Source organism: Eretmochelys imbricata, chromosome 11 (genome assembly GCF_965152235.1).
Source record: "Eretmochelys imbricata isolate rEreImb1 chromosome 11, rEreImb1.hap1, whole genome shotgun sequence".
NCBI lineage: Eukaryota > Metazoa > Chordata > Testudines > Cheloniidae > Eretmochelys > Eretmochelys imbricata.
In genome coordinates this window covers 11,514,094-11,537,525 of record NC_135582.1, presented here as the reverse complement: position 1 = coordinate 11,537,525, position 23,432 = coordinate 11,514,094, and the positions used below count along the sequence as shown (strand labels likewise).

General features: G+C 41.7%; 1 protein-coding gene across 1 annotated transcript in view; it reads left to right on the top strand.

Annotated features, from left to right (window-relative positions):
- Nucleotides 1-23,432, top strand: part of MYLK (myosin light chain kinase) — a 329,642-nt gene that overhangs the window by 251,485 nt on the left and 54,725 nt on the right. Inside the window, exons 19-21 of the mRNA XM_077830296.1 lie at nt 9,084-9,134; nt 15,539-15,666; nt 19,827-19,980. Coding sequence (XP_077686422.1) covers nt 9,084-9,134; nt 15,539-15,666; nt 19,827-19,980 — 333 coding nt within the window. The remainder of the gene's footprint in view (nt 1-9,083; nt 9,135-15,538; nt 15,667-19,826; nt 19,981-23,432) is intronic.

Below are 23,432 nucleotides of genomic sequence, written 5' to 3'. Positions count from 1 at the left end.
CAGTGGGAGATCTGTGTGTTTAGGGAATGCAAAATGTGTTAGCAGAGAACTGTGCATCAGAAATGGATGCAGAATTTTTACCCTAAAGAGCAAATCCCATGCCCTGTTCAAGTAACTGGCCCCAGGCACTGTGCAGATACAGCAAGGGATGGAGAAGAGGACGATTCTGTTGCAATGAGGATTGTTGTCACTCCCCAAGGGAGTGGGGAGCATTTTAAGGCTCCAATCAAGCAACTCCAAGCTGCTTCCCTTGCTCCACCCCCTCTCCCAGGATGTTCGTGCCCCACCCATTGCATGCTGCCATGTAGCCATGCTGCCATGTGTTTCCAAAAGCAGGGCTGTGTTCTGGGCAGTAACTGCAAAGCATTCAGCACCATATCTTGTACGTTGGAATAACCAGTTCATTGGTCAGAAAGCCTCTTTCCCCATAGATAGTGGGACTGGATTTGTTCCCAAGTGTAGCTGAAATCTGTTTCCTTAATATACACAATGAAGAGGACTCTTGAGCTGTAGCATTCGGATCTGGACCTGAGCTTCCCCAAAGCTCAGGGCATTTGGAGAAGAAGTTTCAATTGGGCACACCTGGGTTTTGTGAAAATGAGAATTAGTCGAATGTAAACTAGCTGAAATAAAAGTGTATAAGAGACTCAGCTTGTTGAATTTTTAATTGGTGCCTTCATTTACAATAGAGAATCCAGTTCATGTATATATAAAGCCATAGAGAAATAGTCACCTATTGTGTAAATTATTCCTGCTTGGTGCCTAGTTCACCACCATCTAACTTATGCCGGGTATGCTACTTGAATTCCTGCCAGGTTACTTTACAGTTTATGCCATAGTGACATTTTCTAACTGAGTGAACATTGGCAAAGAACAGTATTTTCCATGGGCTTTGCTTACAGTTCATCCTACATAACTGCATGTTGCCAGAAGAGGAGTGACTTCTATTAATTGTCTTAAATGGAGAGAAATGAGAAATATGTTTTTTGCAACATAGGACTGAACCAGAGAGATGCCACACACTGTAAATTTCCACTGAAATAATCTAGTAAGCATTTGAGAACTCTAGTATGTAACAGAAACATAAGACAGACTAGGTTTTCAAAAACAGGAGCATAAAGCTGGGCTCCTAAATCCATTCTTAGACTCCTTAAGTGCTGAACACCCAGCCACTCTCACTGAAGTCCCTCAGAGCAGCTGAATGCTCTGCATTTTTGAAAATCAAGCCCATATACTTAGGAGTCTAAATATCCACTCAAGAATTTGGCTTTAGGCACCTAATTCTGCAGCTTGGCCATGGCATCTTAGCTCCAGGTCTTACGTAATTGAAGGCAATGAGGGTTGTAAGTGCTCACAACCTCATGGTATGTGAGGAACATGAAAACTACAAGAGCCCGACTTCTCAACCTTGCTCCCACTCAAATCAGTGGTAAAATTCCCATTGATTTCAGTGGTGTAGGGTCAGATCTGAAGAGCCTATATTTCTATTTCATGCTAGGTTTCTATATACTTACTAGCCTTGGTTTAATGTGTTGTAGGAACAGCCTGTGTCCTATCAAAGCTCTTTTGAACCAATCTTCTCATCTACCATGGCTGTTAAGAAAATAATGTCTCCTACTATATTTAATCTTCTGAATAAAGGAGGCTTGGAGTGTGTCAGTGTGTCTCCTCTCTTCCCTGGGAAAGTCTATGTGAATTTCCCCAGATTTCTTAAGGGAGGCTGGTGAAAAAAATAATGATGGATCTGTCTTTAAATGATTTAGAAGCTAAATATGGGATTTTCCATTGAACCAACTGGTCATTTTTAATGAGAAAATAAAAGCTATTCTAGACTCTGCAGAATGAAAAATATGTTACCCCACAAATCTCTGGCCTGGATGGCAAATGAGTTATTCTGTCTAGCTTCTGTTTGTCACCAAATTTAACTCTTTGATTACTAAGTTAATAGGTATTTGTCTCCAAAGGTTGTGAGAAAATCGCTGCTTGAGAAATTGTGAACCTGGAACTGTTTAGTTTTCAACCCTTCACTACTGTTTCCGGACTATTGGGCAGGTTCTCTTGTCGCTGCTGTACTTTCCTTTCCAGCTATTTATGTATGTTCTTATATCTATGTGTCATGGATCAGCAATAAATTACAGTACCAGAGGACACCACATTATAGTCTAATCTTATACTGCACGTTCTTCAGTGGTGACTGGATGTTATAAGCATCTATCTGTCACCAGACCACAGAGGATATGAATCTCTTACAGCCCAACCTAGAGAGGCTTGGCTCTTTAGCTTAAACTATTAGCTGCTTATATTGTTAGGTCAGGAGGTTCCTGGTGTGTCAGCCAAGATGATGGTCATAATGCTTGCTTTTTGAGTTCTGTCTCTTATTTGATATCTCTGTATATTTTTGTATTTTAAAATGTGATGTTCTTGCATGTTTGATGTAGGAGATAGAGAAGGTTGTTCAACCTTTTGTATTTTAAGAGATAAAAGTGTTGTAATGTTTCCATTTGAATGTATTCGTTGCTGATTGGTGAAAGGGTAGAAGGCCAGCTATTAGATACCAGGTGTTCCATGCCACTTTCTCTAGTTGATTATTCCAGTTTTCATCCCCATAACTTTGCTTAATTTGGTAGGGAGTGTCTCTGTCAATGCTTTCATTACTTGTGCTTTGTCTTCTGTTCTTTACTGTTATGCATAATTGCTAATGTATAATAGGGACCATAGATGGCATTTTTAATATGAACGGTCAGTGGAATTACACCAGGAAAAATCTGGCCCAAGGAAGGAACAATGATCTTTTGGCTAGTCATGGGACTGGGACTTAGAAGATGTATATTCAGTTCCCAGGATTGTCTGTTCTTGAAGACAGGGACTGTTTCCTACTATATGTTGTATAGTGCCTAGCACAATTGGGTCTGGTCTCAAGGCTGCTATGGGCAATTCCAGTGTCCTACTGAGTAACATTTTTTTCACTTGTTAATGCAGTTTCTTTAGCATCTATCAGTGCTAAATGCAATTTATGTGTCCATTGTAGATTGAAACTGTAGCATAGCAGATTCCCAAGATATCTCGAAGGGGAATATGAGACTGACCAAAAGAGCCTTTTACTCCTAATGGCTAGAGAAGTTTCCTACCCAGGTTACCTTTTGCTCATTTCCTTTATTTCAGGGAGAACACGATCCCCAGATATTAATCCCTGTGCTGGCCAAGGAGAGGTGAAGACTTACGTATTTAGGGCTACCCTGTGCTGCTCCAGGAGGAGCCCTGGGGAAGGCATCGTGCCTTTAAGGAATCATAAAGGGGGGAGGTGCAAGGATCCATGCTGACATCTCACCACATCTGTTTGCTCATGGTGTGGAGAGTCTCAAGCCTGTAGCCCCTGGTCCTTCCTCACCCTGAGCCACGACTGGATTACGTCCTGCGCAGCTGTGCGAGGAGATGTGCCTTACACTGCCTTACTCTGCTGTTTGGATGCATACGATCACAATACAAACACATGGCAAGGGTACTAACTGTACTCTTCCAGCATGTGCTGAAGTCCATCCCTATTTAGGGCAGCTCTTAAGCATGTGCTTAACTTTAGGCATATGCTTAAGGCCCATTAAATCAGTGGGAGTTAAGCACGCCCTGGAAGTGCTGTCCTAAATAAGGATGTTTTCTTGAATTGGGGTCAAAGTGAAGGACAGGCTTCACCTGGACAACCAAGTGTCCATGCTGTAGTTACATTCGCTTTTCCTTTGATATTTTATGAAGGCTCAGGCTGTACAGAGAGCAGTTTCCGGGAGAGGGGACTCTGACTATTTTTAGTAGAATTCCAAAAAAGGGAAACAACAAAGAAAGAAAGGCTTCTGAGCATCTCTGCTCCCATGAATTTAACATTGCGGCCGGGGAAACAGACCAACCAAATGTTCCACAGATATCATCCCACAGAGGAATCTTTCCCTTTCAATGTATATCCTCCGGCTGGCTCAAACAAACTCCCTAACAGGCAAATCTGTCTATAAAGTTATGTAAATACCAGCCTGGTGCTGTTTACATTATGTCATTTCTGGGAGGCTGATTCATTTAGGGAGAGAATATTGTGTCCTTTTGTCTCCTGTAAGCTGGTGTTCAGCTTCAGCCCCTTTCAATGCAAATGTAAATATCAGAAGAGAGACATGTTGTCTTTTCTAAACAGCTGACGCATCCTTGAACCAAATAACTACCATTTTCCAAGAATCTCAAATATTTTAATGAAAACAACCATTTTGACCTTGTCAACTTGGTTAATGTTATTAGCTTTCTTTTTTGGAACTGTCTCCAGCAGCTAATGAGAGAAATTTGGTTATGCCCTTTGCAGGAGACATACAGTGGGAGCTGGAGTTTTCAGGGTGAGGTCCAAGAACAATGAAGTAAATTCTGTTAGTGAGAACAGATATAAGCTCTGTAATATATGCATACACTCCTCCCAAATTGCCCCAGCTTTTTCTTCCTGCCCAGGGCTATTTGTGGCTGTAAAATAAGATCGGGATCATCAGTCAGACCTTCTCGCTACCCCTACCCAGTCTGCGTTCTTTTGATGAAGTGCAGTGGCAGTCTGCACATCTACTGTTAAGTACAAGTAATGCTCAGGATTTTTTCAGCATCTCTGTGTTATACTAAAAGCAGCAATCCCAGCTGAGTGAAGTGATAGGTTTATGTTCTCTGCTCAGCTGGTACGGAAATCCTCACTGATGCGAGAGTCTTTTAAACTGCCTGAGCCTGGCCCTTAATTCTCACAGGGTTAAGCACTGTGTATTAGTTTCACTTGCAGTGTAAATTTCACAGGTGGTGGTTCATTGTACATCTTCACATATATATACACGCTGGGCATTCCATTGACGAAGTAACTATCACTGGGTTAATTTGTGAATGAATGAATAATGTGGAATGATGTGGCTCTCTTGTTTTATGAACTGAGTGGCTGGTAGGTAGTAGGCAGAGGGAAGTGATAGATGTGTATAAATATGTATATACATACACTCGTGTGTGTGTGTGTGTGTGTGTGTGTATTGTATATATCTCCTTGAAAGTACATGAATGTGGAAAGCTAGAGATTGAAACGTAGGTAACCAGGAAAAAAATCTGGTGAGATGTACTCAGACTGAATCTTACAAAAACAAGAGAATTCGGAGATACAAATGACTCCACTCATTGCCTTGCCTGTTAGCTGGGATATAGCGGCATGTATATAGTTTATGTTGTGGCTATTTGAATGTATCAGACAGAGTTTAGCATAGATCATGTTAGATCAGAACCTCGTGCCTTTCCTATTACTTGTCCTGCACTGGAGTTTCTAAAAGTTGGCCATTGAACCTTCAACCCAGGAAAGTATTTGGCAAATTGTGCTCATTCATGTTCACCGATGTCCCTTAATGTCATTCATGTGAGACTTACTACAATAAGTACTCCATGAGATCACTTTCACAGCTTTAAGTAGCACTTAAAGCCTTTATTGTTCTTGGAGGACAGTCAATATTAATTTCACTCTCAATTTAGAATACTCTTAGGGGACAGGGAGAATCTGATGTGCAGTGCAGCAAAAAGAATAATACATACCTAGTATAAGCCAATATAGTTTAATAAATGTACATGGCACTATACAGTAATGGAGTTGAGCTAAACAAATAACAAAGGACACAATCCACTCCTCTAGAAGTCATTTGTAAAACTTGCATTAACTTCAGTGAGGGCAGAATCAAACACCACTTTGGGTTTTACAATACAAATAGAAGGCAAGATTCCACAACCATTAATGACTAGCATCTACTCACATAAGTATGTGCAATTGATAGTGGGACTGCTCATGGGAACAGAGGCTATTCAACATGGGTAAGCATTGCAGAATCAGGCCAATGGCAAACACAGTTGAACAGTTACACATAGAATCTCACTTTTTTTGTTTTACTCATACAGATTTGGGGAAAGGTGTGGGTTGGAGGGTATTTACCTGATGTAGGTAAATGACCATCCTTAGAGCACTGATGCTGTACAAGACCCAGAAGTAACTAGGCTGATGACCCAAAAAGTGATAGTCCTCTTTAAGGAGTTGTATTTCTAAAAGTATATGTCTACAGTTAACGAGACAAGGGAGTGAGGTAATATCTTTTATGGGACCAAGTTCTGTTGGTGAGAGAGACAGGTGACCTGAAGACGAGCTCTGTGTAAGATATTACCTCACCCCCTCAGCCTTGTCTCTCTAATGTCCTGGGACCGACACAGCTACAACAATACTGTACATGTCTACAGTTAAACAGGAGTGGGTCCTGGTGGAGTATGTAGTGAAATGGGTGAATATGAAATGCTCTGGTGATTCAGTTATGTTAGGGTAAGCACCCCAAAGGTAGCTACCAAAGTGAACCAATAACCAGCTAAATAAGTCTCTAAGGAACAGGGTTTCTTATGGGATATACAATACTTCCTGTTTTGTGACTCAGCTGTGAGTATTATGAGAATAGACTTTCTGTGTATCACAGTACTTCTGGTCCCAACCAAAACCAATACATGGAGTGCATGTGAAAATTAAACATAATATTTTTGAGGGGGAAGTTAAACTTTTTTATAAACGGAAAGTGATATTGACCAGTTTCATTGTCCAAAATTTGCAAAATATTCAAAAAAATGAAGAGAAAAAGCATTGATGCTGAAAACTAAATTATAAAATTCTTTCTACTGAAACAATCTAAAGTGATAAGTGAGAACTTCCATCTCTGCTAATACTAGGGATTGAACTGGGGAACACCATAGCTAGAAGCTGAGTTTCCACCATTTGAGTAAAAAACCAAGACCTGTGTAACGGTGTTCCCCCCATAAGGCTTTATGGAAATATACTTATGAATGTATATATGACGTAACTAGAATGAGTTTTATGCTACATATGCCATATAACACATCTCTGTAAAGGTTGTAATCTACTGAATCTATTAATCCTATTTTTATCATTTTTGTATTTGAAGTTATGAATATTGGCAGCATACTTGTTTGATTCTGAGTAGGTTTTAGTGAAGCAGTTGGTCAGCTTCCTGAGAAAAGACTATTCTCAGTAAGTGCCCAGTCAAGAAGCCCTTAAGCCAACAATGAACTTGGAGATGCCAACCCACATCTAGGCTTTCCCAGGAATGTGGCTTGGCTAGTAAGGAACTCAGTCATGCATGGACATGTGACTTGCCCAGGTGACTCCAAAACTCCATTTTGTAGCTGGACTTTGCATAGGAGAGAGGAGGGGGTCTCCACCCACAAGAGGAAGTCTATTTAAACTCCTGGGAGACCCCTCCATTTTGTCTTCAGCTGGCTAAAGAGAGAGCCTCTCCACCCACAAAGATACCTGAAAGAAACTGAAACAAAGGACAGTATCGACAGGGGGTGTGAGTGATTGCTGGACCCAGACTAGAAGGAGACTAGTCTGTAAAAGAAAGCTTACTGGAACTGGTGAGGTTTTTATCTGTATTCAGTTTTATTATTGTATTAGACTTAGATTTGCTTTTGTTATTTTATTTTGCTTGGTAATTCACTTCGTTCTGTCTGTTACTACTTGGAACCTCTTAAATCCGACTTTCTGTATTTAATAAAATCACTTTTTACTTATTAATTAACCCAGAGTATGTATTAATACCTGGGGGTGGGGGGGCAAACAGCTGTACATACCTCTCTATCAGTGTTAGAGAGCGAACAATTTATGAGTTTACCTTATAAAAGATATATACAGGGTAAAACGGATTTATTTAGAGTTTGGACCCATTGGGAATTGGGCATCTGAGTGTTAAAGACAGGCACACTTCTGTAAGCTGCTCTCAGTTAAGCTTGCAGTTTGTGGGATGTGATTCAGACCTGGGTCTGGGTTTGCAGCAGGCTAGTGGGTCTGGCTCAAACCAGGCAGGGCACTGAAGTCCTAAGCTGACAGGGTAGGAAAGCAGGAGCAGAAATAGTCTTGGCACATCAGGTGGCAACTCCCAGGGGGTTTCTGTGATCCAGCCCATCACAGCCCTATATTTAGCAGCTGTAGCAGACTCATATCCTGCATGGACCAGGTATAGAATGGATATGTAACACAGAGTGAGCAGTGAGTTACATTAGTAACATGAGCAAATGCTGTAAAAACTGTATTTTGTTTGCTATATGCATTACTGTTTTCAGAGCTCAGAACAATAAAACTACTGCAGTTCTAATTAAATGTTCCACAGCTTCAAGAAAAAGGCTTTTTATAAAGACTGAGGGCAATGCTTGCAGGTACAGAATGTTCAGTATCTGTTTAAAGGGGAGATTTAAATGAGAGAGAGAGAGAATGTGTTTTTACAATTTGATCTCCCATCACATTTTTCATAAATAATGGACCAAAGGTTTCAAACATAGGTTCGGCTGCTGTATGTGTATTTAAGCTCCTAAACAGATGTAGTCTAATATTTGAAAATGTGGAGAAACCCCAGTTTCTACTGAAGTCAATGAGAGCTGCAGCCCCTGTCTAGCATATACATGGATTTAGGAACCTAAATGTAGGCAGCTAGGTTTAAAATGCCAGTCTATATTTTTAACAATGGTGAGATTCCCGGCATCTTGGAAAATGGCAAAAGCTGTCCCCATTCACAAAAGCAATGAAAAATACTAGTGTTCCGTTCCTGTATATGCCATTTCTATATCAGCACGTGAGGAGCAAATAAGAAATAGAAAATCAATTACCTAGTTTTAGTTGGGGTTTTCTCTAAACTATTCAGCAATTTGCATATTGAAAATATGTGGTGATATCCAGCATGTGGTGGATCTCAGCCATTTGTCTGGGCCAAAACCAAATATGGTGGGTACTCAATGCAGATGAGCACAAATCTCATAGGAACAGGGATGCCAAACTGCCTTAGGCACCTTTGAAAATCCCAGCCATAAATGTGTGTATTCTAAGGATCAGGTCAGACTCCTTGAAAGTGCTTTCAAGAAGCAATACAAGTGTAACGTAGATTTTTGTGCTGGAGTGAGCTCAACAACAATACTGCCAGGAATGTGACTATTTGTATAATTAAATTTGTACCTCCCAAAACTCACCTGCTAATGAACTATTTAATTTTTTTATTATTTTTTACTAGGTGAAGCAACAGTGAAAAAGAAACCAGCTCCAAAGACCCCCCCAAAGGCAGGTAAACGGCTGCATTTTGTTGCATTGTAAGCGTAGGCAGTAATGCAATAGGATTTCCAAGAAAAGGTCACTCCTACCATGAAACAATTGTTTGCCTGCTTCATGTTTTCTTCCGATTAAATGGTAGGTTTGATGTTCTAGGGGGAGAATTTCAAAAGCACCATGTTCCCCATCTCTAGTAGCTCCACCTAAACTTAAGGTTGCTCATCAGTTTCTGTTAAAGGACCCTGTGTTCAGATGTTTATAACTTGGGCAAACGTTAACCGTTGAAGCTGACGTTTGCCATGGTCCAGTCTGAATTTTCATCCAAAACAGGTCAGCCAGGGGCTGCTGGGCACCAGAACTCAGAGCAGGAAGACCATCTCTCCTGTATGTGTAGAGGTTTGTAGGGGCTTTGTGCTGGGAGAGAAGCTGAGCCCTGATTAGGGGGCGGGGCTTCACTGACTAGGGGTCCTATAAAGGTAGCAGCCAGTCAGGCAGCGGCACAGACAGCTGCAGCGGCACAGGAGCTAGCAAACAGAGCTGTAAACAGGGGAGTTTGAGTGGGAGTTCTGTTGGAGGAGAAGGTATTTGTGTGTGCTTGGTTTTGTATTGGTAGTATTTGTATGTGTAGAGGTTTGTAGGGGCTTTGTGCTGGGAGAGAAGCTGAGCCCTGATTAGGGGGCGGGGCTTCACTGACTAGGGGTCCTATAAAGGTAGCAGCCAGTCGTGCAGCGGCACAGACAGCTGCAGCGGCACAGGAGCTAGCAAACAGAGCTGTAAACAGGGGAGTTTGAGTGGGAGTTCTGTTGGAGGAGAAGGTATTTGTGTGTGCTTGGTTTTGTATTGGTAGTATTTGTATGTGTAGAGGTTTGTAGGGGCTTTGTGCTGGGAGAGAAGCTGAGCCCTGATTAGGGGGCGGGGCTTCACTGACTAGGGGTCCTATAAAGGTAGCAGCCAGTCAGGCAGCGGCACAGACGCTAGCAAACAGAGCTGTAAACAGGGGAGTTTGAAAGGGGAGTTTGTCTTGCCGTGCTTGTGTTGGGTTTGGTTTTGCTGTGGGTGGTGGTGTTTTGGTGTGGTTTGTGCTTCCCAGAGTAACAGGATTTAGGTGGGAAGGATATGACAGATACAGAGGTGGCAGTGGGAGTGACCCATGTAGCAGAAGACACAATGAAGATGACTGGATGTGGAAGCTGTGGTATGTACATGATCCTGGAGGGGGCACCTGGTAAGAGTTTTGTCTGCATGAAGTGCCGTCTGATAGAGCTGATGGAGGAAAAGATCCGAGGTTTGGAGATGCAGGTGGAAAGTCTGGTAGAGTTTAGGAAGGGGTTTGAGCAGATTATGGAGCAAAGACATGAGGTATCTGAAGGGAAAAGCTCAGACTTGCAGATGGAAGCAGGACTAGGGAATTCTGAGGGGAGACTGGGTGAGGAAAGTGGTCAGTGGAAGCATGTGACTAAAAGAACTAGGCAGAGGAAAAGACGGGCTAGTGAAGGAGAAATAGAGCTTAAGAATAGGTTTGCAGAGTTGGAAAATGAGGAAGGGGCTCAGCAGGTAGTCACTGAAGGTGACAGGGCAAGGAAGAAGAGAAGAGAGGTTAGTCCTATAGGAAAAGGGGAAGAGTTAATGGAGATTACACCAAATATGAGCCCCAGGAGGATACAGGATGGGTTAAAAAGGATTACAAGGGAGAATGGGAATGGAAAGAACTTGCAGCCAGAGGGAACAGGGGATAGACTGGAGAATAGTACAGTCACTAAGAAAAGGCAGGTCTATGTGATTGGGGACTCTTTACTGAGAAGAATAGATAGGCCTGTAACCAGAGCTGATCCAGAAAATAGGAGGGTGTGCTGTCTTCCGGGTGCTAAGATACGGGATGTAGACCTGAGGTTGAAAAGGATTCTAAAGGGAGCGGGAAAGAATCCCCTAATTATCCTTCATGTGGGAACAAATGATACGGCTAGATTCTCGCTGGATAGTATTAAGGGAGACTATGCTAGGCTGGGGAGGACGCTTAAGGAAATCGAGGCTCAGGTGATCTTTAGTGGGATTCTGCCTGTTCCTAGAGAAGGGCAACAAAGGTGTGACAAGATTATGACTATCAATAGATGGCTTAGGCAGTGGTGCTATAAGGAGGGCTTTGGGATGTATGGCCATTGGGAGGCATTCATGGATAGAGGACAGTTCTCTCGGGATGGACTTCATCTGAGTAGGGAAGGAAATAGACTTCTAGGATGGAGGCTGGCACAACTGATTAAGAGAGCTTTAAACTAGGAATTTGGGGGAGATGGTCGGGAGATGTCCAGGTAATCTCCACGCCAGAATTAAGCATAGAGTGGAAAGAAAATGAAGTAAGAGTGGATACAGCTGTAGGTAGGAGGAAGGGCAGTGTAGATACAAGTCTAATAGGTTATACTGGTAGTAAAATAACCGTGCCTAATAGGGTACAGAATGTGAGTGAGGCTAAACAGCAAAAATTAAGATGTTTGTACACTAATGCAAGGAGCCTAGGTAACAAAATGGAGGAACTAGAGTTACTGGTGCAGGAAGTGAAACCAGATATTATAGGTATAACAGAGACCTGGTGGAATAGTAGTCATGACTGGGCTACAGGTATTGAAGGGTATGTGCTGTTTAGGAAAGACAGAAATAAAGGTAAAGGTGGTGGAGTAGCACTGTATATCAATGATGAGATAGAATGTAAAGAAATAAGAAGCGATGAAATGGATATGACTGAGTCTGTCTGGGCAAAAATTAAATTGGGGAAGAAAACTATTAGAGCCTCCCCTGAGATAGTGCTTGGGGTGTGCTATAGACCGCCGGGATCTAATTTGGATATGGATAGAGCCCTTTTTAATGTTTTTAATAAAGTAAATACTAATGGAAACTGTGTGATCATGGGAGACTTTAACTTCCCAGATATAGACTGGAGGACGAGTGCTAGTAATAATAATAGGGCTCAGATTTTCCTAGATGCGATAGCTGATGGATTCCTTCAGCAAGTAGTTGCCGAACCGACTAGAGGGGATGCTATTTTAGATTTGGTCTTGGTGAGTAATGAGGACCTCATAGAGGAAATGGTTGTAGGGGATAATCTTGGCTCAAGTGATCATGAGCTAATTCAGTTCAAACTGAATGGAAGGATTAACAAAAATAAATCTGCAACTAAGGTTTTTGATTTCAAAAGGGCTGACTTTCAAAAATTAAGGAAATTAGTTAGGGAAGTGGATTGGACTGAAGAATTTATGGGTTTAAAGGCAGAGGAGGCCTGGGATTATTTTAAATTAAAGCTGCAGAAGCTATCGGAAGCCTGCATCCCAAGAAAGGGGAAAAAATTCATAGGCAGGAGTTGTAGACCAAGCTGGATGAGCAAGCATCTTAGAGAGGTAATTAAGAAAAAGCAGAAAGCATATAGGGAGTGGAAGAAGGGAGGGATCAGTAAGGCAAGCTACCTTATTGAGGTCAGAATATGTAGGGATAAAGTGAGACAGGCTAAAAGTCAAGTAGAGTTGGACCTTGCAAAGGGAATTAAAACCAATAGTAAAAGGTTCTATAGTCATATAAATAGGAAGAAAACAAAGAAAGAAGAAGTGGGACCGCTAAAAACTGAGGATGGAGTGGAGGTCAAGGATAATCTAGGCATGGCCCAATATCTAAACAAATACTTTGCCTCAGTCTTTAATAAGACTAAAGAGGATCTTAGGGATAATGGTAGCATGATAAATGGGAATGAGGATATGGAGGTAGACATCACCATATCTGAGGTAGAAGCGAAACTCAAACAGCTTAATGGGACTAAATCGGGGGGCCCAGATAATCTTCATCCAAGAATATTAAAAGAATTGGCACAAGAAATTGCAAGCCCATTAGCAAGAATTTTTAATGAATCTGTAAACTCAGGGGTTGTACCGTATGATTGGAGGATTGCTAACATAGTTCCTATTTTTAAGAAAGGGAAAAAAAGTGATCCAAGTAATTATAGGCCTGTTAGTTTGACATCTGTAGTATGCAAGGTCTTGGAAAAAATTTTGAAGGAGAAGGTAGTTAAGGACATTGAAGTCAATGGTAAATGGGACAAAATACAACATGGTTTTACAAAAGGTAGATCGTGCCAAACCAACCTGATCTCCTTCTTTGAGAAAGTAACAGATTTTTTAGATAAAGGAAACGCAGTGGATCTAATTTACTTAGATTTTAGTAAGGCGTTTGATACGGTGCCACATGGGGAATTATTAGTTAAATTGGATAAGATGGGCATCAATAGGAATATTGAAAGGTGGATAGGGAATTGGTTAAAGGGGAGACTACAACGTGTCCTACTGAAAGGTGAACTGTCAAGTTGGAGGGAGGTTACCAGTGGAGTTCCTCAGGGATCGGTTTTGGGACCAATCTTATTTAATCTTTTTATTACTGACCTGGGCACAAAAAGTGGGAGTGTGCTACTAAAGTTTGCAGATGATACAAAGCTGGGAGGTATTGCTAATTTAGAGAAGGACAGGGATACCCTACAGGAGGATCTGGATGACCTTGTAAACTGGAGTAATAGGAATAGGATGAAATTTAATAGTGAGAAGTGTAAGGTCATGCATTTAGGGATTAATAACAAGAATTTTAGTTATAAGCTAGGGACGCATCAACTAGAAGTAACAGAGGAGGAAAAGGACCTTGGAGTATTGGTTGATCATAGGATGACTATGAGCTGCCAATGTGATATGGCTGTGAAAAAAGCTAATGTCGTCTTGGGATGCATCAGGAGAGGTATTTCCAGTAGGGATAAGGAGGTTTTAGTACCGTTATATAAGGCACTGGTGAGACCTCACCTGGAGTACTGTGTGCAGTTCTGGTCTCCCATGTTTAAGAAGGATGAATTCAAACTGGAACAGGTACAGAGAAGGGCTACTAGGATGATCCGAGGAATGGAAAACTTGTCTTATGAAAGGAGACTCAGGGAGCTTGGCTTGTTTAGCCTAACTAAAAGAAGGCTGAGGGGAGATATGATTGCTCTCTATAAATATATCAGAGGGATAAATACCAGAGAGGGAGAGGAATTATTTAAACTCAGTACCAATGTGGACACAAGAACAAATGGATATAAACTGGCCACTAGGAAATTTAGATTAGAAATTAGACGAAGGTTTCTAACCATCAGAGGAGTGAAGTTTTGGAATAGCCTTCCGAGGGAAGTAGTGGGGGCAAAAGATCTATCTTGCTTTAAGATTAAACTCGATAAGTTTATGGAGGAGATGGTATGATGGGATAACATGGTTTTGGTAATTAAATATTCATGGTAAATAGGCCCAATGGCCTGTGATGGGTTTTAGATGGGGTAAGATCCAAGTTACCTGGGAAAGAATTTTCTGTAGTATCTGGCTGATGAATCTTGCCCATATGCTCAGGGTTTAGCTGATCGCCATATTTGGGGTCGGGAAGGAATTTTCCTCCAGGGCAGATTGGAAGAGGCCCTGGAGGTTTTTCGCCTTCCTCTGTAGCATGGGGCACGGGTCACTTGCTGGAGGATTCTCTGCTCCTTGAGGTCTTTAAACTACAATTTGAGGACTTCAATAGCACAGATATAGGTGTGAGGTTTTTTTTTGTAGGAGTGGTGGGTGAAATTCTGTGGCCTGCGTTGTGCAGGAGGTCAGACTAGATGATCATAATGGTCCCTTCTGACCTAAATATCTATGAATCTATGAATCTATGTGCCCTGAGCGCAGTGCTGACTGGTGCCCAGGCAGTGAGGAGGCAAAAGAGGAAGCAATTGAATTCAAAAGTCAAGAAGTGAGGCATGGGGGTGGAGGATGGGAGCCAGAGGATAGGAGCCGAGGGGAAAAGATTGGCAGGAGATGGGAGTACAGTGCCAGAAAGGTCCGTAACCACTAAAGCCCCTTTCCCTCCAAAATCTGGAATTGAACCAAGGAGTCCCAAATTTCTACATTCCTCTGCTGTCAGAAAATAACTGTGACACCCATTGGCAAAGTGTGTGTCTTGTCTCCTTCTAGTGGCTGATCTACAAGAGGATAACAATGTGCTATTGCTGCCAGTTACTCCTTTAGCTCACAGACTTTAAGGCCAGAAGGGACCATCGTGATCATCTAATCTGACCCTTTGCGCATTGCAACCAACAGAACCTCGCCCACCCACTCCTACAATAGACCCATAACCTCTGGCTGAGTTACTGAAGTCCTCAACTTATGATGTAAAGACTTCAAGTTACAGAGAATCCACCATTTCCTGTAGTTCAAACCAGCAAGTGACCTGTGCCCCATGCTGCAGAGGAAAGCAAAAAAACCCCCAGGGTCTCTGCCAATCTGACGTGGGTCGGGGGGGAGGGAATTCCTTCCTGACACCAAATATGTACTCACTCAACTGTTCAGGAAAATAGAAAATATAATTCTCTAAAGAGATGGGGTTTTTTCTCAGTTCTTCCCCCTCAGATCATTCAGTTCCCAGAAGACAGAAAAGTCCGTGCTGGTGAATCAGTGGAACTGTTTTGCAAAGTAGTAGGAACGCCACCTTTAACTTGCACCTGGATGAAATTCCGAAAGCAGGTAAATTGTCTTTGACGTGTTTTAACAATGAATGATGATTAATTTGAGAAATGCCTGAAACGTTGTCTAACTAAAAGGATACATCATCTGAAAGGAGTTTGCTGTGTGAAACATTTCTCTCCTGCCCTTGATACAAGAAATCCCCCTTTCTTCATTGGTGCTTCAGGTTTTCAGCTTCTCAGATGGAACCAAATGCCATTGAAAAATACTCTTGAGTAAAGAGCATCTTACAACAAAAATATCTCCGCACTAAAGATGCTTGTTGTGGATATGAATGTTCCCACAATCTATTGTTGTACAGTTTCTTCCCCTTTAATTAATTAAACCTCACTGGGACTTAAGCACATACTTAAGCACTGTTCCTGAAGAGGGAAAATTTCCTGAATAAGGGCTTTGTGAACAAGTTCAGACACTTTAAACTCAGCAGCTCAGTATGATCTCCAGCTAGCAGAAGCTGGAGTATCTTATTGGCATGGAGCAAAGATAAATATCTGCTGGAGCGGCTACTATTTATTTGATTATGAAGTTGCTCAGCGCTCTACAGTACACAGATAAAAACAGTCCCTGCCACAAGGAAGCTTAGAATATAGACCTGAGTTTGTCAAGATGATTGTTGAACATTTCATCAGGGGAATTCGGGGATCTATATTAATGGCACAGTCTATTGCAAGTTCTACCTTTTTAAACATTTTAAGCCAGTTGCCTTTTATTCTGAAGTACCCTCTTCTTATTTTATGGAAAGGGTGTCTGGTAGCATCCAAATAATTTTCTCTCTACCATTCATTATTTTATATGCCTCTGTGTTATCTCCTCTGAGGCTTTTCTTTTCCAAATTAAACATTTCTAAACGTCTTTTAATTTCTGCAACCTTAAGACTGATTTAGGAACAAGTAGACCATTTTTATCGATATTATTTTTATTGCAGTAGCCTCAAAGAGATTCAGTGTCCTCAAAGAATCCTGCGCTACATCTTCAAAAGACAAGCCTAGGAGCTAGCTTTCCCAGACACTAAAAATCAGGGCCTGAACAGAGACGCTGGATTTATGGCTTCTTAAAACAATCTAAAACTCACTGAATCCTCCCCCAGCCTATTTTTTCTCCTTTCCTCCTTAGGACTGCAGAGATGTTAACTGACCACTTCACCTTGGATAGTTCCTTGAAATATGCATTAATTACTTACGCTAAGCAATCTGTTCCACCTTTTATTTAGCTGTGACACTGAGTACATTTCCCAGACCTGAAGAAGAGCTCTGTGGAAGCTCGAAAGCCTGTCTCTCACAAACAGAAGTTGGTTCAAAAAGAGATATTACCTCATCCACCTTGTCCCTCTAATTCTCCTTTATCTCAGCAATGATTGGCCTGCGGTCCTTTTCCAGCTGAGTGACCCTGGCATGTAGCACAGTGACTAGAACTGGTGGGGAAAAATTGTCCGTATGACCGTTTTGTTGGTAGCATATTGTGTTCTCATAGGGACTGAAGCACTCGAATAAAATTTGAGAATCATGCTACCTACCTACAGTCCCACTGGAACCTCAGCAAATTACAGTTCAGTGTCTTGTGTGTGCATAGCTGAACTCCAGTGAATGGAGCCTCTGGGGTGGGATTTTCAGGAGTGCACAGCACTGGCTACCTCTGCTTCCACTGACTTCATCGGGAGTAGCTGTAATACCAAGCTATGCCTATGCTACAAGCGCTATAGCACTTGTATAGCACGGGATGCATCCGATGAAGTGAGCCGTAGCTCACGAAAGCTCATGCTCAGATAAATTGGTTAGTCTCTAAGGTGCCACAAGTCCTCCTTTTCTTTTTGCGAATACAGACTAACACGGCTGTTACTCTGAAACATAGCAGCACAGCGACAACTATGCCAGAAGGGTTCTTTCCATCATTGTAGTCAATCGACCTCTCTAAGAGGCGGTAACGAGCTTGATGGAAGAAAAACACCTTGAATGGAATTTAAACTGTGTTACTACTTACTCCCAAAATACTTACTTCTATTGCTAGTATTGCAGAAGCAGTTATCAGGTTAACTTCCGTGGGCTGATGCCAAAGCGTGCTTTATATCTAAACTAAGGGGAGAGACCTGCTCTGGCCCTCATGATTTCTTGTTCTGTAAACATGTCTGACAAGAGAAGCTAAACTAAATAGCCCTCATTTTTAATGAAACGCAGAGAATAAATTGAAAAATCTCTTATCTGGCAGGAAATGGTGGGAGGAGGAAGGGCACTGACATTATGCTGTCTGCATCGCAATAAGAACACAGTGTTCTACTTTTACAGTTACAATGTAGCATCAGGTTTTTTTAATTCTCTTTAATGTCTCAAGTTAATACAAATCAAAGCTGAAATCTTTTTGACATTTATGCTGAGGTTCTTTTCTTGGTTGAGTTGAGTTATATTTACAAGTACGGCACTTAACATGTTTGTGGAGTTCAGCTGTGATTTTGACTTTTGGTTTTCTCTGAAACCATCTTAAAATCTCTATCTACTCCAATTGAATTAGAATGATTTATTTATTCTATTCAGTTTGGGAACTTTAAGAATTCAAAGGTGAATGTATCAGAAGAATCAAAATGGAAGCTGCAAGGGCAACAAATACTTTCTATGGCATTTTTCTGTTCTTTTAATTTTAGAGCGTTCTAGGAAAGTCAGACTGCCCTACTAAAGCCAGGCCTGTGCTTTGTAAACTTTCCTACGCAGTTCTGCCAGCACCATTCGACTCCAACCAACAACACCATCCGCTGTTCCAGTCTAGGAAACTATTATGATAATTTGTGTGGCAACTCTGATGTGGACACATGGAGACTAGAATCAGATACTGTCATGGATGATCTGGGTCAGAATTTGAAGCTCAGCCTCGAGAAGTGAATGGCAAATGAACCAGTGTTCTTGGGGCCAAATCTTGGTTTTAGTGAAGTCAGTGGTAAAACTCCTACTGATGTCAATTTAACTAGAATTTGGTCTTTTGCCAGTTAGACACAACTTTTCAACTACATTCCCTGATCCTGCAAATGGATTTTAGCTGGTGGTCCCTAACACCCAAGCAATCTCACTAATTCAAAGGGACTGTCTGTAGTATAAGGAGGATTGGGCCAAATCCTCCTTATACTATATTATATTGGAGGATTGGGCCAAAAGAAATCTGATGAGGTTCAATAAGGATAAGTTCAGGGTCCTGCACTTAGGACGGAAGAACCCAATGCACAGCTACAGACTAGGGACCGAATGGCTAGGCAGCAGTTCTGCGGAAAAGGACCTAGGGGTGACAGTGGATGAGAAGCTGGATATGAGTCAGCAGTGTGCCCTTGTTGCCAAGAAGGCCAATGGCATTTTGGGGTGTATAAGTAGGGGCATGGCGAGCAGATCGAGGGACGTGATCATCCCCCTCTATTCGACATTGGTGAGGCCTCATCTGGAGTACTGTGACCAGTTTTGGGCCCCACACTACAAGAAGGATGTGGATAAATTGGCAAGAGTCCAGCGAAGGGCAACAAAAATGATTAGGGGTCTGGAAGACATGACCTATGAGGAGAGGCTGAGGGAACTGGGATTGTTTAGTCTGCAGAAGAGAAGAATGAGGGGGGATTGGATAGCTGCTTTCAACTACCTGAGAGGTGGTTCCAGAGAGGATGGTTCTAGACTATTCTCAGTGGTAGAAGAGGACAGGACAAGGAGTAATGGTCTCAAGTTGCAGTGGGGGAGGTTTAGGTTGGATATTAGGAAAAACTTTTTCACTAGGAGAGTGGTGAAACACTGGAATGCGTTACCTAGGGAGGTGGTAGAATCTCCTTCCTTAGAAGTTTTTAAAGTCAGGCTTGACAAAGCCCTGACTGGGATGATTTAATTGGGGATTGGTCCTGCTTTGAGCAGGGGGTTGGACTAGATGACCTCCTGAGGTCCCTTCCAACCCTGATATTCTATGATTCTATAAGGATCTGTCCTCATGGAATACTTTGCAGGATTAGGACCACTGAACTACTGGCCTGCATCTCTTGACTTTTTTGGTCAGTTTCACTCTTTGCCAGCTATTCTTACTCACTGCAGTAATGGAATTATCTACATTGCTCTCCTAATGCTGTAGTTGTGGGCTCCTACCTGACTGAGAGGTTGGGAGCGTCTCTTTTGAAAGCTCTTTAACAATTCTTCTGTTTAATTTGGCAGATTCAAGAAAATGAACACATCAAAATCGAGAATGCTGAAAACAGTAGTAAGCTAACTATATCCTCAACGAAGCAGGAACATTGTGGATGTTACACTTTAGTGGTAGAAAACAAATTGGGCAGCAGACAAGCACAAGTCAACCTCACAGTTGTCGGTAAGTGCAGAAAAAATATTGAATTATATTATAAAACACCTACACGGTGCTCTGCATGCTGTACAAAAAATCAGATAAAAACAGCACAGTACGTTAAAGAGAATGCAAAAGCAAACAGGTCCAAATTATATTGCTAGGCCAGATCCTAAACTGGTAAAATTCAGCATATTCTAATTTACACCAACTGGTGATCTGCCTGTTATTTTGATGACACATTATATTTCAATTTAATTTGAAGACTGTTGTAATGAGAGATGGGGGAGTGCAAAATAATCCTTCTTATATTTGTTCTTGTTTATGTGTAGACAGAAGTCAGTCCTCCCTCTCCCATTAACCCTTTCCAGATGCTCACTAGGCTATTAGTTTTGGAAAGGCCAGTTTTTGAAGGGTTGAGGCGGTTTGTATTTTATTGAAGATTACAACTTGGAAACTGTCCTGGTCTATAGTTACTTTATATTGCTATTGATTTATAAAGACAGTCTTTTTAAATGCATACATGTTTATACATGGGCTGCACAAGTTTTCTGTAAAGGTGTATGAAAAGTTGAGAGAGAATCATATGTATGATGCTTTAAAAGTTTGTTTCTGCTCTGAATAATGACTCTGTCAAATGGCATTGTGTGGCTTCAGACTTATTACCTCTCAAGGGCTCCAGAGCAAATTTGGTTAGTTTACAGTAAAAGAAAACGTTTCTTCAAACTGCCAGTCTGGTTCTTTCCACTTTGTGCAATATCACTTGTAAGGAAGCTTCTGCTGCCCAAATTCTACCCTCAGTTACCCATTGTCTGTAATGTGATTACTCAGGTGTGTCTGAGGCCAGAATTGTCCATGCAGTTGGAATTTACTCAGCCTGTCTGTTGATGACATTGACTAGGATTCTATTCTGGTTATTCTCCCATAATTGTAGTCCTAAAAGGAGTAACAAGTAGTAGGCAACTAATATTGTCTCTAAAGAAATGCAGGTATGAGGCCAGGGATGAAATCCTGGCTCCACTGAAGTGAATGACAAAATATCCATTGATTTTCAGTGGAGCCAGGATTTCATCCCAGGGATCTAGTGAGTAAGATGTAATTTTAGTTAGTAGAATCATACCTTATGTTCAAGTATAGTACCCTGTGAAGAGTGAACACTCTGTAGTTTTATGCTGCTGTATGTATTGTGTATACAGGCCTCTTGACCATTTAAGTACATGGTTATTTCTGTTGTCTAAACCAGATTGCTGATTACATTTAAAAGACAATTGGACAGACAAGTGCAATTATTAAATAACATCGAGCAATGTGTCATATTCATTTTCCTGTTACTCTGTGAACTTCATGTAGTTATTATGTAAGTAGCAATTTTATATTCTGAGGAATATGTTGGTTTGAAAATCAGTAGTCACCGAAAATGTTGAACTCTAAAACCTTATTAAGCTACATACCAGCCTCTTCCTTCATGATACCATTGGCAGGAAATGTGCTGTGGGGTTAGTGGGGCTCCCAGAGATGCTTCGGAAGAGCTGGGTGAAGAATTCCTACAATGTGCTTGAGTTTGCCATGCTTTCTGGCTGATGACACCCAGATAAAATTACTATTGCAAATTCTCCAACTGCTTCAACTAGACTTCTAGCTGAATTAAGAACTGTAGTGGACATGATGGATGTCAGAAATGTGTTGTCATCAGGATTGCTACTGGCTTGAAGAAAATGGCTTGCCAGCTGAAGTTTTGGGGGGCCAGATTCCTGCCAGTCCTGCATGGGTATCCATACTATAGGCAGGGATGGGCACAAGGAGTTTCTTCTGCTTGGGCTCAAGGGGAAGAATCCCATTGTTGAGTGTAGTTGCTGCCCCTTGCTAGCACTTTTATGGGCACCTGGTATCTAGAACAGAGTGGAGTGACCCTGACTTCTCTCCCTGTCTATCCTACACCAGGCAACATGGCAAGACACTGCAGTCTCTCCAGGCATACAAACTGAAACAGTGGCTCCAGCTGTGCACACTCTGGGAGAACCCTGGAGGAATTCTAGCTGAGTCAGCCAGAATTATTCCTTGGGGCTCCCGTCCCAGAACATCCATTTTCTGCACCGTCTCCAGTGTGCAGGGCAGAATCTTTCCCTCCCTTAATGAGGATTTATAAAGTGGCTATAAATCTGGCTAGTGCCAGATATCAGTTTTGTTTGTCTTAGCTATTTATAATGAGGCTCTGTGATCTTTGTGTGAGCTGCTTCCCTATCGGATTACAGATTAAAAATCACATCACCTTGTATGTTCTTTGCTCAAAACATAGCTGGTTAACCAAGGTACTTGCTTGGGTTCTGAATGTGTTTAGAGAATTTAGATGTGATCTGGAATGTGTGTTCTCCTGCAGGAGTGGGCAAGGACTGACCTACAGCCAGATTCCTCTAAAGAGATAGCTGGCAGGCTTGTCTCTGTTTGAATTTTAAAAAGTAAATGACACATTAAAATTCGAAATGAAAGGAATAAGGAAATATTACTGTAATATTGTTCTAAATTTATGGACAGCTGAGCATCCATGTGCATGGTAAAGATGGCATGACATTCATATGTACAGTCTCTCACTCCAGAGGATCTAAAGAGCACTTCACAAACTACATACAGGCAGCTCCTCTGAAGTACAGCCACCTCTAAGATATTTGTTAGTCTTTAAGGTGCCACCAGACTCCTCGTTGTTTTTGTGGATTCAGACTAACATGGCTACCCCTCTGATACTTGACACCTCTAAGATAGAAAGGCAGCAACCAAAAACTGTGCATAGCACACTACACCCCAGTGGGGAAGGGGACATTTTGGTCTAGGTCACCATACCAGAGGTGCCATGGGATCATTAAGGACAGCCAGGACCTTGTTTTTAAGCCCTCTCATTGAAAAGCCCTGTGCACAGTAACCTGCAACATTGGTTTATCTGCTACAGAAAGACAAAGTACTGAGTTGACTCTGCCAAGATTCAAAGCAGAGATGATTCTTCTGTGATTCAACCCATGACTCCAGGGACTCAAACCTGTATCTTAGCCTACAGTCTGTAGCTGGATATACGAGATGCACATGTTTTTTTAAATAGCAATGGCATTTTTTCATTAACATCTGGATAAATTTTTTTTTTAAATCTCCCCATTCCCCCTTTGATGAATCTGGCTCCTAAACTCTTATCCTGCACTGCTGAAAATGTCAGACTCAGACTTCAGCTGTGAGTATAACTGAACCGAGTAGGGGTTCTGACATTTAAGGAGTTTGAGGAGTCAAAGACTGTTTGCTTCATTCTTGGCAATGGAAAAAGCAGCTCTGGAAAGAGTCCCAGTTCTGAATTATTCTAAGGGTTTTTTTTTTTCGCCTCTTGTGATCTTAATGAAGATCCGTGAACTAAACTTTCATTAAACGCAACTCCAACCTGAAAAAACACACAGGTATCCAAGCAAATTAGGGAGACTGCTTGTGCTGGGTGATTAGTGCAC